This window comes from Anopheles funestus, chromosome X, assembly GCF_943734845.2.
Source record: "Anopheles funestus chromosome X, idAnoFuneDA-416_04, whole genome shotgun sequence".
In the NCBI taxonomy this organism is placed as follows: Eukaryota; Metazoa; Arthropoda; class Insecta; order Diptera; family Culicidae; genus Anopheles; species Anopheles funestus.
Genome location: NC_064597.1, coordinates 6,893,194 through 6,907,559, shown reverse-complemented (window position 1 = coordinate 6,907,559; position 14,366 = coordinate 6,893,194). Strand labels below are relative to the sequence as shown.

Here is a 14,366-nt window from a genome sequence, read left to right as displayed (position 1 = left end):
CGCTCTCGTCCTTTTCTATTCCTTATCTTTTTTGTCTCTTGGAAGCTTCCGTATACTTCTGTAAGCTAAAAAGGACGAAAGCTTTTGGATGGCGCTTACAGTATTGCTCTCCCCAGTAATGTACTAGTTCTCTTTTTATGTAGAATGAAATGAGTAATGTGTCCTTTTTGTTGGGGGAAAAGTCCTGAACCTATGGTACAGTTCATTCACTTAAATTCTAACAGTAGCAACTTTCATACTCAATTCCCTGTTTTTCCACTCTCGCTCTCGCTCTCTCTCTCAAACTTGGTGTTGAAATATTTCTCCCCAATTTTTGGAAAAGCTTGAAGACCGCTGGTTGGCGCTTTCAGTTGACTCGCATTCGTAGTTCAAAGTGAACGTGCAATATATCTTTTCGCTTTGGCAGTGCTTTTGACCGGACGGACCAGCGGAGTGGTCCCGGACCAATCTGCACACGGAACGTGTCCCCGTCGGAACGCTTCAACCATTGCTTTTCCGTACTAATTTTCCGACTTGCTTTTGGAGTGGATGCAAAGAGTGTATCTCCGGAGTGGAAGATAATCCGCCAAAGGGGAGGGGAAGGAAAAGACAAGAAAAAAGGCTCGTACAAGTGTCTTGTGTGTATCCAATCACATGATCCGTCTCTTCGTAGCGCCGCGCAACAGTCGCAGGGAAACGGGTAATTGTTTAACTTCTGAAACCCCCCGCGTCAGTCAGCTATCAAACGTATGAGCATGAATTGCAATCAACCCGAAAATTGTGCTAGAATCGATGTAAAGCATCTCCCAAAAGGCACAAGTTAAACAGGACGATCCTTTCACGTTTCGCCAATTCGATTCCCCGTACGGGGCGAATGAAGGCGTGACGGGTGTGTAGTGTTATGTAATAATAATCCTAGCACAAAATTTTCGTTTCACCCTCGCACAGAAAATTGTGAACGAAGTTTTCGAATTTTGCACACAATTGCGCTTTCGGTACCGTTTTTGGTGGAAGTTTCGGGTGCTTCACATCTCGGTCCCCCGACTGGGCCCGGGAAGGATGTCGCATGTTTTGTTGCATGATATCTAAACCGATCATCCAGCGTTCGATGTATTGATTTTCGTTGTTGTTGTTGCTTTACCTAGCACACACGTACGATAATCCCTCCTTTGTGCCTGATTTGGCATGGAGAATGTACGGTGGAAAGCGATGGTTCGTAGGAAACCGTAGGTTTCAAAGGTAGCAACACTAATTTCACAACATCGATAAAGAGCTGGCTGATTGAAGTTTCGAGCAATTTCGATGTGCACACACTGTGAAAGGAGCTGCTAGTGTCCGGGCACTGTTACCGATCCACTTCATTCCTTGTATGTTAAATAAATCAAAATGATCCGTGATAAGTTTGAGCAGCGAAGAGTGGATAAAAAAATAATGTTGTAGCGAACAGGATTTGCTAGAGATTGCACGTGTTGGCGAGGCTTTAGTCTGTATGTCACGTGGTGTCTTGTTGCGTCAAAGCATGGTCGTACGGTAGATTTACAAAAAAAGCAAAAGCTAAAATGCATGAAGAAACGCACCGATAATGGGTGCCCTGATTGGTAATGCGGGGTTTTTTTTTTTGCACCGATTCGCCAGTTTAAAATTTCACTCCAAGTTCTACCATTCACGCTGGTCCTCATGTTTCGTGTTTCGTTGTCCTTTTTCTCTTTCTTTGTTTGGTTCGAATGTTTTCTTTCTTGTTTTCTTTGTTTTTTTGTTGTTGTTGTTATCGGCACAACACCGAGTTTCGTGTGTTTTTTTTTTGCATAAATCTGCACAATCTTTCACCACTGCACCCGCATCTTGCAAACAACAACCCACCCCCGCGACTCCACACGCGCAGAATCTTAAACTTGGTGGAGCAGTGTTGCTGTCTTGGAAGCACGTCATGCACGAATAGCCCGCACACATATACCTAGCTCGGTTCGCGATTTTCACCAACCCATATCCGTAAGGCGGAAGTCATCACGGGACGGTACGGCACACACCGTCGGAAGCAGCACCACCAGGTCGCAGTACAGACACAGGGCACAGGCCGAGCAGCGAACGGAACAGGACCGGGTGGATAGCACTTTGTGATCGTACGAGACGAACAAAAGCGCAACGCACAAATCGTTACAAACAGCATTATTAGACGGTTCACTATCGGCATTTTGCGCCCGTACGCCCGGCCCCGTTTACATTCGCTTCTTGGCGGTGTGTTGGTTGATTAGTGCTGGTGGCACGGTAGTGGTGCCCCTCCCCCGGCCAGTGGTGTGGTGGTAATGGCCAACACTGCACATCTGTTCCGCAGGCAGAGTTCTCGCGATTTGATCCAGCAGGCGACTGTACGCAGCTTAGATGAGCTTGAACTAAGAGTAGGTGTTGACGGCGAAGATACCAAATCACATCCGCGTTGGTTATTGCAATTGATCGTGTTTTAAATTTGGGGTTTTTTTCACAGGAGCTACGTAGCCGGTTGGTGCGTGCTGAGAACGGTTCCCAAAATGTCGTGTACGGTGCAACGAACCAGGCATTCATCAGCGATGATGATCCACCGATGGGCCGCATACTCGACATTGGACCGTCGGCAACCGGTCCGCCCGGCAAGGATACACGCAAGCTCACCATGCAGGCATCGATCGTATCCCAGCAGCAGGAGGCCGCGATCGTCGAACGGCCGGAAGACGAGCGTGAAAGCTGGGACAGCAAGTGGACGTTCCTGCTCGCTACCATTGGGTAAGGATTTCTGGAAAACTCGTTCCATCACACCTCTTAATACGCTTCTCTTCTTCCCCCAAAACCATCTTCAGCTACGCGGTCGGTCTAGGTAACGTTTGGCGCTTTCCGTATCTGGCACAGAAAAATGGCGGCGGTGCCTTTCTGGTACCATACTTCGTCATGCTACTGCTCCAAGGTTTGCCCATCTTCTATCTGGAGTTGGCGATCGGTCAGCGACTGCGCAAGGGTGCGATCGGTGTATGGCACGAGGTGTCCGCATACCTCGGCGGCATAGGCATCTCGTCCGCCTTCGTCAGCTACATAGTAGCCCTGTACTACAACACCATCATCGCCTGGTGCCTGATCTATCTGCTGCACAGCTTCGAAACACCGCTACCGTGGGCCGAATGTCCGAAGCGATTGTTTAAAAACTTTACCTATGATATCGAGCCGGAATGTGTGGTATCATCGCCCACCAAGTATTACTGGTATCGGGAAACACTTCAAGTTTCGCCGAGCGTAAATGACCCGGTACAGATTAACTACACCGTTGCGCTGGCACTCATCACCGCCTGGTCGCTTGTTTACCTCTGCATGGTACAGGGCATTACCGAGTCGAGCAAGATCGTCTACATAACCGCCATATTCCCGTACGTGGTACTCATCATATTCTTCTTTCGTGGCATCACGCTCAAGGGTAAGCCGAGGTTTAGACACTTTGTTCTTCGTTGCCATTCTTTTCACTCTTTTCACTTCAGGTGCATCGGACGGCATTGCCCATCTCTTCACACCACGCTGGGAGTCGATACTGGAACCGGTCGTATGGTTAGAGGCCGGTACGCAAATCTTTTTCTCGCTCGGTCTTGCTTTTGGGGGACTGATTGCATTCAGCTCATACAATCCAGCCAACAACAACTGCTACCGCGATGCTCTCGTTGTTTCCATTACCAATTGCTCCACGTCTATGTTTGCGGGTGTGGTTGTATTTTCAGTGATTGGGTTTAAGGTTAGTTGAGGTTTATTTATATGTATTCTTACCAAATGTAACGACTTCATCAAAGACGGAAACATCTGTTCCATTTAATGTTAAAGGTAAAGGTTAAAGGTTAAAGGTTTGAAATATTCCTCGTCATAATTCCTCATGAACTCTACCAGTTAATGTAATCGATTTCATTTTTATGTTTGCGTATTTGATTAAGTCTTTGTAATTGGGTAAGAAGACATAATATCCATCACCATCTTTACATAATGCTTCATTGCAGGCTACTTCAATCTACGACAGCTGTATCGAGGAACGAACTGAAATGATACGCCAGAACAAATCACATACTCTATTGCCTGTGTGCGATCTGCAGAAGGAGCTAGAAAATGTAAATATGCTGCTTTATCGCATCGTATCCTTTTTGGCAATTCGTTACTTAATCGTGTGTTTTGTATCTTCCTTCACGACAGAGCGCTTCCGGTACCGGGCTGGCATTTATCATCTTCACCGAAGCGATCAACCAATTTCCGGCGGCACAACTATGGGCAGTTCTGTTCTTCCTGATGCTGTTCACACTCGGTATCGATTCACAGTTTGGTACGCTCGAGGGCGTCAGTACATCGCTGATGGACATGAAGCTGTTTCCGAACGTACCGAAAGAGATGATTACTGGGGTAATATATGGAACCGGAACCGTGTACCACAAACGTAAGCTGATGCATTAATGTTTGACATTCGTTTCGTTTCGCCAGGGATTGTGCATATCGTGCTGTGTCCTATCGATGTGTTTTGCAAACGGCGCCGGTAGCTACATCTTTCAGCTGATGGATAGCTTTGCCGGTAGCTACACATTGCTCATCATTGCTTTCTTCGAGTGCATCGGTGTCAGCTATATCTATGGACTTAAAAGGTATGTCGCCGTGCAACAGCTTTTCCGGTGATCCGTTTGCTAAGTTGTTCCGGTTTTTGTTGCAGGTTTGCGGATGACATTGAGTTGATGACAGGTGCTCGACCAAGTCTTTACTGGATGCTGTGCTGGAAGTATATATCACCGATCGCAATGATTACGATTCTAGTTGCGTCATTTCTGGAACTTGCCTCCGAAGGTAGCAGCTACCCGGGATGGAATGCACTAACCGGTGGTACCGATCGGCTCGAGTGGCCCCATTGGTGTATTGTAGTGGCCATTTTACTGATTCTTGTGTCCATTCTGTGGATTCCTGGTGTGGCCATCCTGCGGTAAGTGCTTCGGTGCGTTTTACAATATTTTCTCTAAATCCATCTCTTTCTTCTGTGTGTGTTTGTTTGTTGTAGGCTATGTGGTATCAACGTTATCGAAGACAGTGAGCCGGCCTGGTTCCCATCGGCCGAACTGCGCGATGTGCACGGTATCGTACCGCACGAACCAACCGATATCGAGATCTCGTTATTTTGTATACGCGCGGACGGTTCGGAAGGGCTTTGCTGTCCAACGTATGGACCGCGAGAGCAGCCGCTCGACGAGGAGGAGTAAATCTTTGGTTGTGGACGTCTGCAAAAAGGGTGTTTGTAAAAAGAAACAAAGCAAGCGTTATTATCCTACCGTAACATAGCGTAAACAAAACCAGTTACAGTTCAGTGTGCTATAGTGATTAACGTTACCAGATCCGAGGATCCTCCCAACCCCCCCACCCCCTTTCTGTCCATTGTTAAGTTGACAGCCGGAGCATGCAACGTACCATCTGAACACGCTAAACTGAGACATCCACGTCCACAGGATAGTAACATCCAAATTATACATACAACATAACCTAGACACAGCTACTCAATAGCTTTAATGGTTCGACAGTTGCAAAAAAAAAGCCATCCTATGCTATGTTAAGTATAAATGTTCGAATTTAGTGTTTAAACGTAAACAAAAAGGTAACAAGCGAAACAAAAAAAAACAAGTTAAGACAACAAAAGGAAGAGAAAAAAAACCAACAATCAAACGCCCAGCACAGTGCAAAACGCATCCAACAGTTGAGGAAAAGCGTAAATGACAAGACTTGAAAATTATACAAAAAAAAAAATCTATCATCAATTAACACTGCTAGTCCACCTTGTTGTCGCTGACCTACCGACCTTAGCATATCAATGTGTTCCCAATCGACGGTTATTTATTGTTGGGATGTTCTTACCAAAACAAGAAAAAAAACAAACAAAATCCACAAAAAACGTAATTAAACCAACCAATGGAAGAAAAAAAAACAACATGTCCGAGAGCTCCGTTCGCAATAGCCGACATAGACGAAAGACGAACGAGTTGAAACTGTTAAAAATCTGACAATAACCTGTTGCCTGGACCTACTGCTGTCGGTGAACGCTGTTCAGGTGCACAATCTCCCGTAAAAGGTGTCATGATCCATGGGCGTTCAGCGTTTCAGCACATAAGTAGATACGACAATAACGTGCAACCATGACTAATAACATATACAAATATACATATATATATCTAGAGTGGCGTACGCGGTATAGAACAACAACGCTAATCAAAGAATCTTGATTGTTGAATGCAGTATACATATTATATATATACACACACAAACTCGTAGCCACGCATGTCTGTACATATATAATAATTTATAATAAAGGAAGACGTTATAGAGTGGGTCTAAGGTGTTGTCAAACAAGATCAACCTTGATCGTATAATCAAACGAATTGTTCATATTTTCGTTATGTTTCTGCATTACTGTAATCATTAACTAGTTTGGTTCCGTTTCTGCATCCGCAGGCTTGTCCACACGCGCCGTGCTTTTGTGTTTTGTCACCTTTCGATGTTTTTTCGACCGAATGTGTATCTGCCACTGATGCTCGCCTATAAAAACCCGCTGACAGGTCTCACAGTGGAAGGTGCGTTCAGGTTGCTGCGTCCGTACGCGGTTGCATTCCATCTTCGGTACGCAGGGAAACGGTGAAGAACGACCATCAAGTACGGCATCGATGATGGCAACGGCATTGTCGGACACCTTCACCTGCCAGCGCTTAATGTCCGTTGTGTCTAGTGCGTAAATCGGTGGCACTTCGCGCCCAGTATCGCACAAAAACCGATTCCGGATCCATTGCAGCTGTCGGCGGGCGTAACGGCGCGTTACCAGCTTTAGGTACTCAAGGCAATCCTCGAGCTGCTGCAGTCCTGCTGGTGTGGAGCTGGACGCTTCCCGAGTCGCGGTACGATACTCTAGCAACGCACGATCCGTTTCCGGACCGTTGCAATCCAAGTACTTGACAAACTCCTTAAAACCGATGCTTTGTAAAATGCCACGATGATATTCGCAAGTGCTGCAAAACATTGGGTGGAAATGTGATCAATTCTGACAAATGGAGCCATCAAGACATTCAGACAGTACTACCTACTTGTACGGTTTGACGTACGCTTCGTAAAATGCTCGTATCTCCGGCAGTAGTCCTTGCGCAACCATACTATCCACCCGTTGATCTAAACGATGGTTTAAGGTTTCCTAATAACAACAGTTAACAGCTGGTACAACGTGTTTTGTATGTCAGTTCAGTTCAAACCGTTTCTAACCTGATCGCACCGTAACCAAATAATGACAACGTTCCGATATCGAAGGGGACCGCCCAGATTGCAGGAACCTGGTGCTGCTCGTTGCTCGGCCAGCCCTTGACTCATCGTCCGTTGTCCATCGGATTCCATGTACACTTCGAGGGCTCTGGAAAGGAGTTGACAGTTTAGGAGTGTGTGTGCATTAGACGGTGTGTTACATAAACATACATTTATTCTTATGGGGATTTTTTTACTGGACACTAACAGAATACTAATGTGACGGTTTTCTGATAACGTGCCTAGACGTACCTATATGCGAGAGACGTGCCGCGGTACTTCGTTTGTATGTTGCGTAATGCATGTTGTGTCTATCATCTATCATAGTTTAGTCTCCAAACATATTCTTCTAGTCTAAACTAAACGTTTCTATTTGCCTCAAAATACTAAAGAACGCTAATGGTCTACTTCCCATGCAAAGTTAGCTAGCGAAGTAGTATATATATCCCCGGTTCTAGCATCTATGCTCTATAGTCTGAGTTCAGCAGTTTTGAGTATGGCAAACATTCGTGTAAAAAACATCGCGTTACTGTGCATGCTGGTTACGACTGTAATTACAGCATCGCAACGATATCCAGAGTGTGTGCAGAAGAAGAGCATTGCACAAGCGCAGCAGGAGTGCGTACGCTATCTTGGTATCCCGTGTGCTAGGTTAGGCGTCTACAACGACTACATCTATCCGAATGATACCGAAACGCAATGCATGGTACGCTGCATGGGTGTTAACCTGGGCTGGTGGGATGACACACAAGGTGTACAGGAGCCCGCAATACGCAACTACTTCCATCCGGATCCGGACGACAAGCAGTATAAACGCCGGGCCTACCACTGTCTGCAGTCGCAACACCTGGACAATCCTGCATCGCACGTGGATGGGTGCGAGCGAGCGTATGAATCGTTCCGTTGCTACTACGAGCAGTACGGCAACATCGTAGTAACGCCCCAGTTTGTTCCACTAACTTCACTGCAGCTGTCGGATGTAATAATGCAGTGTGCCAACATGCTGCAGTTCCCTGGTCTGCAATCGCAGTTCTGCCATAAAGGTGTAAAACCGTCCGAGCGAGACATTGGTTGCTTGGCGCGATGCTATTTGTTGAGAAGCGGGTTGTACACCGATCAACACGGACCCAACCTTGATTGGTGGTACGTGCAGGGTGATAACTATGCGAACGAGACAAGATTCCGCGAAACTACCAGCACCTGTTATCAGCAACTAAAAAGCGAATGTCAGGACGAGTGTATTTTAGCGGGTCGTTTCTTAAGAGAATGTTTCCCTGAAGGAGGAATCAAAATCAGTATTGAATTAGATGTTGCCGGCATAGTGGCAGGATTAGTTGCAGCCGTCTCTTCTGTCGCGCCACCGGCCTTACCGGTTTAAAAATAATGCTTTGTTGAGGCTCTAATCTAAAAAAAGTTGACTTATTCAGCTCATGTAAAAACGTTTTACAGACAGTCAACTTTAAACAACATAGAGACCGACAGCGACCAAAAAAAAAACACAGTAAAAAATCAAAATGGAACAACATAACCTTACTTATACACATCCGGCTACCCAATAATCTATCCAGCAATAACAAATTCAATAGCTCCAAACACGATTAATGTAATTTTTGTTTCTATATTCTGTAAGCAAACTTTCTGTTTCTTTTTCAATAAAGCAATCCTCATCTTTCGACCTCAATAGTTTGTTCATATTATATTCACTGTTTATTAAATATTTTCCAATAAATGGCTATCGATCTAAAAGGGGAAGAATTTCACCTTGTAATATTTACATAATAGTGTATTGAACTCTACCCCAACTAGAGATGTGCAAAGTGAGTAAGAGACACTCTTACTGGGAGTGACTGGGAGTACTCACTCTAAAGGTGACCCGAAATTATTGGCGCTTGTAGAGTATATGCATGTCTTACAATATTGTAATACCTTACTTATTCCGTCGTCGCAACCAGAGTTTTAGGGGCCCCGAGGATTTTCAGTTAGGGTCTCCAACAATGACTCCCTCCCCGGTCAGCACTTATGAAATCAGTTCACCCCCCGGTCAGTATTTTCTTAATTTGACTTCCTCCGATCGGTCATAGTGGATCAATGCGAAATAAACCTCGTTGATTTAAGATTGACTAATTTCCTAAGGCTTACCCCTTACGATTTTTTGAGAAATTTTGCAAAAAAAATTAAATTGTTTTATTTTAATGCCAATGGGTTGCAATGAGTTTCTTTTCACTCTAATAATGCTTGAAATAAAAAAAAGAATGAAAAATAATATAAAAATCAATATATATAACTATAACTCGGTTGGTATCCAACGGATCGCCAATCTTTATCCTGTGGTCGATAGACGGCTTCAATGGCTACATTTTCTTCTTGGACAGCCATGCCCTTAGATGTCTGCGCCAGAAGTTATTCGAGGAACCAAGTTCCTTACCCTGTTTGAGAAAATGTAAAATTTTCCTCATTTTTGAGCAATGTAGCAAAAATTTTAGATGTGATATATTTTGATGGGAATTTGTTGCAATAAGTTTCTTTTCACTTAAATAGTGCTTTAAATTAAAAAAAGAATAAAAAATCAGAAAAAAAAATCAAAAAAATTTTTCACTCGAAAATTTCATAAGGCTTACCCCTTACGATTTTTTTGGGAAATTTTGCAAAAAAAATTAAATTGTTTTATTTTAATGCCAATGGGTTGCAATGAGTTTCTTTTCACTCTAATAATGCTTGAAATGAAAAAAAGAGTGAAAAATAATAAAAAAAAATCAAAAAATTCAAAAAAAAATAATGAAAATTTTCCTCATTTTTGCACCAAAATTTGCCTATAACTCGGTCGGTATCCAACGGATCGCCAATCTTTAACCTGTGGCCGATAGATGGCACCAATGGCTACATTTTCTTCTTGGATAGCCATGCCCTCAGATGTCTGTGCCAGAAGTTATTCGAGGAACTAAGTTCCTTACCCTGTTTGAGAAAATGTAAAATTTTCCTCATTTTTGAGCAATATAGCAAAAATTTTAAATGTGATATATTTTGATGGGAATTTGTTGCAATAAGTTTCTTTTCACTTAAATAGTGCTTTAAATTAAAAAAAGAATAAAAAATCAGAAAAAAATTTCAACAAAATTTTTCACTCGAAAATTTCATAAGGCTTACCCCTTACGATTTTTTTGGGAAATTTTGCAAAAAAAATTAAATTGTTTTATTTTAATGCCAATGGGTTGCAATGAGTTTCTTTTCACTCTAATAATGCTTGAAATGAAAAAAAGAGTGAAAAATAATAAAAAAAATCCAAAAATTAATAAAAAAATGAAAATTTTCCCCATTTTTGCACCAAATTTTGCCTATAACTCGGTCGGTATCCAACGGATCGCCAATCTTTAACTTGTGGTCGATAGATGGCACCAATGGCTACATTTTCTTCTTGGACGGCCATACCGTCAGATGTCTGTGCCAGAAGTTATTCAGGGAACCAAGTTCCTTACCCTGTTTCTGAACAATTTAGCAATATTGAAAAATGTGATATATTTTAATGGGAATTTGTTGCAATATGTTTCTTTTCACTCAAATAATGCTTTAAACTAAAAAAAGAATAAAAAATCAGAAAAAAATTTCAAAAAAATTTTCCACTCGAAAATTTCATAAGGCTTACCCCTTACGATTTTTTTGGGAAATTTTGCAAAAAAAATTAAATTGTTTTATTTTAATGCCAATTGGTTCAAATAAGTTTCTTTTCACTCAAATAATACTTTAAATGAAAAAAGAATGAAAAAGAATGAAAAATAATACAAATATTTAAAAAAATCTAAAAAATTTAAAAATTTCCTTATCAGAGGAGTATCCTGTTTCCTTGCCGATCAAACTAACCCGTTTGTTCGCTTATCCAGGTTTGATAGTTAGGCAGAGCAAGAAGTATATTCATTTGGCTAGTTTGGATATTGTACACATGTATTCCGCTTCAACTCATGTGTATCAAAAGTTTCGTTTCAACTCACGTATTTACTCTTTTTGCAACTCGACTCACCACGGCTACATGCTTACACTCATGAGTGAGTAAAATGACCGAATCTTAACTTATACGCTTATGCCGGGGTTTTTTTATGACTCCGAAACGAGCCGTTAAACGAGCAGACTCCTACGAGCAGCAGAAAGAGATAGTAAAACAGGTTAATAGATGCTTCGACTTAAGTTTGATCTTCGACTTAAGTCACCCAAGTCTGATATCCAATTTGCATAATCAAAGGGAATAAAATATTATACAATATTGCATATATGTACATACACACTTAAACAAGATACTTTAACATCGAAGAAAGAAACATGATTATTTGTTAAATGCGTTTATTAATTGAGCTTAAAATCGTGCCGATCAGTTTGATAGCTGTTTCCCTTAACGTCCATAGCATTGGTGCATCGGGCAAGTCTTGCCCTTGACGCAGTAGCAGACAGGCTGACCGAGGAAGTTCTTGGCAGAGTCGACGAACACGGTGTGGAGCAGATACTCCAGACCGTGAGACTCAGCGAAGCAAGCTTGGAAGGTGTCGTAGGCCTGTTGGCAGACGGTCTTCTTGCAGGCAAGCTTCTTCTGGTTCTGCAGACAGGCGACAGTCTTGGCATTGTTGGGGTTGAATACCTCCTCGTTGTACTGGTAGTACAGATGCTCCAGATGGGCACCATCCTCCACGCTGTACAGTCCGGTGCGGGTCACAAATGCGTAGAAGAAGCACAGGGACTCCTCACCGCTCGGGAAGCAACCTCCGGCCAGGTTCTGGAGCGTGTGCTGGGTCAGAGCCATCATACCCATCAGATCGTAAGAGGCCTGCAAATCCTCATGGTAGGTGTTGACCACGAACTGTGGGCACTCGCTCAGCGCACCGTAGTGCTGGTAGTAGCACTGGAACGCCTTGTACACTTGCGTGCAGAGATCATCGTCGCAGGTGTACAAGTTCTCTGCCAGACAGGCCTCCGTGCGCTCCACGTTGTGGAAGTCATCCGGACGCGGCACGAAGTGTCCCTCGACCATGTGTTTCTGCAGACCGGTGGTGTGGTTCCAGAAGCGAAGGTTGAAGGCAACACAACGCAGCAAACAGCGTACGTCCTCCACGTCTGGGTAGCCCTCCTTCACGTAGCGCAGCAGATCGTCATGTGCTACACCCTGATACTCGGCACACTCCTTCTGCGCCTGGTTGAAGCTTTTCTCCACCACGTAGTGCTGTAGTCCAGCGGACAGGGAGATGGCTCCCACCGCCAGTACGACAATCGAAAGCGCAAACGAATTCATTGTTGCTCTAGTTAGTTGCTGTACACAATTCAGCTGGAACTGCATGTCTTTCTCACTGGCGGCGACACATTTATATACCGGTATGGACATGTACATCAGGCCATAAGCATTATGCGTGCTCTTTAGCCGCAATGTCATGTTACTTAATCGCGACCGCGAATTCACTATGTGACAGTAACAATAATAAGTATTATCTATTTCACCATTACCTTGCCGGTAACAACTGCAAGAGAAAATGTTAATAGAAAATCAAAAGAACGTTCACAATCGTCACTGAAGTCTCTTTGTATATACATTTGTTACTCAAAACATATCAAACTTTACCAAGCGTTATCACAAATTCATGCAGAAAAAAGCCTATACTGTACTATCTTTCTAGTACTAGCATATCCAGTACAGCGGTTACATGTGTAATAAGCACACAAATAGTTGAAACATTCTTTGTTGAAATATTGGTTGAATTTGTATACTTGTATCATTTTATTTAGCGTATTTATTAGTCTTTGTACAATATAACGTACTGTTTTTATTCGGCTTTTGTTTTTTCTTTAAGAAATGTTTAATGTTTCAAGGATTTTAGTTGTAAATACAGCATATCTTAAAATAAAATGTATCAAAAAGAATAATAGCAACAATACATCATTTATACATTATATATCGTATCCTAGGTTACCTTATACTAAAAGTTTCTGGTGTTTGTAGAACACGAGATGGGGACGGTTTATTCGTCATCAATAGAATCAAGTAACCAATAAAAATTTCTTAAAAGTTTGCTTCAAACAAGTATCCCTTACTAGCTAAATGTCATTATTGATATTCTCTCTCTAGCTTCTTCTTCTACTTCTTCTTCTTGGCTTTAACGACCTCTGAGGTCATGCCGGCCATTTCTGTGCTTACGAGACATATTATTACCATGTAGCTGGATAGTCAGTCCTTGCTACGGGGGAACGGTCCGGATGGGATTTGAACCCGGTCCTACCGTGAGGACCGGCGCCGTTTACCACATATACCACCGCGCCGCTCCAGTTTCATTGATCAATTCCTGAGAGTTCATCCACATGTCAGGCTTCTCCGGAGCGATGTTTATGAAATAATGCTTATAGTGTATTAACTAACGTGCATTAATTAACTTCTCCGATACTATTCTTAATTATTCTTAGATTAAGATATTCTTAGACTATATTTAACTAATGGGTAATGGGTGGAATAAGCCACCAACAGTCAACTATTAGGCAAATTATGTCAAGACCTGGCTGTACCTACATTTCATTAATATTTTTAAAATATTTTAAACCATTGTACATAATGCATATTGCACGAAACAGATATTAAATATCACACATTTGCTTAAAATATTAATCAGGAGACATTCCATAGACGATGCAAAAAAAAAAACAAAACGATAATATAATTTAGATTCATTCAATTATAAGTGATTTATTGATTCTTTTGTCCGATGGAACAAATTATTCGGTCGACCCAGTTCTTAGTGCTTGGTGTACGTGGCGGCAGCATTCTTGAACACTTCCACCAGATGCTTGTACAGCTGAGTATGGCCAAAGCACTGAGAGAAGACATCGGTGACATGCGCACACTTGCTCTTGTTACAGGCCTGCTTGTTCAGGTTCAACAGGCAAGCTTGAGTCTCGGCATTATCCTTCTTGAAGGTAACGTCGTTGGTCTGAGTGAAGAGATTGTGCATAAGCGGCTCATCCTGAGACCAGGCACCGAATCGGACCACATACGCATAGAAGAAGCACTGCGATTCCGGTCCGCTCGGGAAGCATCCTCCAGCCATCTTACGGCGGGTATC

The 14,366-nt window shown here is 42.8% G+C and overlaps 4 protein-coding genes across 4 annotated transcripts in view; 2 read left to right on the top strand and 2 right to left on the bottom strand.

The window, feature by feature from the left end:
- Window positions 1-309: 309 nt before the first annotated feature.
- LOC125774095 (sodium-dependent neutral amino acid transporter B(0)AT3) lies at window positions 310-6,376 on the top strand. The gene is made up of 10 exons (XM_049444510.1): window positions 310-679; window positions 1,862-2,375; window positions 2,462-2,736; window positions 2,811-3,415; window positions 3,477-3,724; window positions 3,981-4,088; window positions 4,171-4,374; window positions 4,453-4,610; window positions 4,676-4,939; window positions 5,015-6,376. Exons 2-10 carry the CDS (start codon window positions 2,283-2,285, stop codon window positions 5,211-5,213), a joined length of 2,154 nt encoding a protein of 717 aa, XP_049300467.1. The 5' UTR covers window positions 310-679; window positions 1,862-2,282; the 3' UTR covers window positions 5,214-6,376.
- The window catches only part of LOC125774178 (tRNA dimethylallyltransferase), a 46,255-nt gene continuing 38,222 nt past the window's right edge, over window positions 6,334-14,366 (bottom strand). Inside the window, exons 4-6 of the mRNA XM_049444517.1 lie at window positions 7,249-7,393; window positions 7,077-7,180; window positions 6,334-7,001 (exon numbers count right to left, since the gene is read on the bottom strand). Of these exons, the coding sequence (XP_049300474.1) occupies window positions 6,425-7,001; window positions 7,077-7,180; window positions 7,249-7,393 (826 nt within the window). The 3' untranslated portion in view covers window positions 6,334-6,424. The remainder of the gene's footprint in view (window positions 7,002-7,076; window positions 7,181-7,248; window positions 7,394-14,366) is intronic.
- Window positions 7,388-10,097, top strand: LOC125774376 (general odorant-binding protein 45-like). Its single transcript, XM_049444610.1, has one exon. The coding sequence runs from the start codon at window positions 7,748-7,750 to the stop codon at window positions 8,660-8,662; it is 915 nt and encodes a 304-aa protein (XP_049300567.1). The 5' UTR covers window positions 7,388-7,747; the 3' UTR covers window positions 8,663-10,097.
- On the bottom strand, window positions 10,731-13,255 carry LOC125774309 (general odorant-binding protein 45-like). Its single transcript, XM_049444587.1, has one exon. The coding sequence runs from the start codon at window positions 12,689-12,691 to the stop codon at window positions 11,663-11,665; it is 1,029 nt and encodes a 342-aa protein (XP_049300544.1). The 5' UTR covers window positions 12,692-13,255; the 3' UTR covers window positions 10,731-11,662.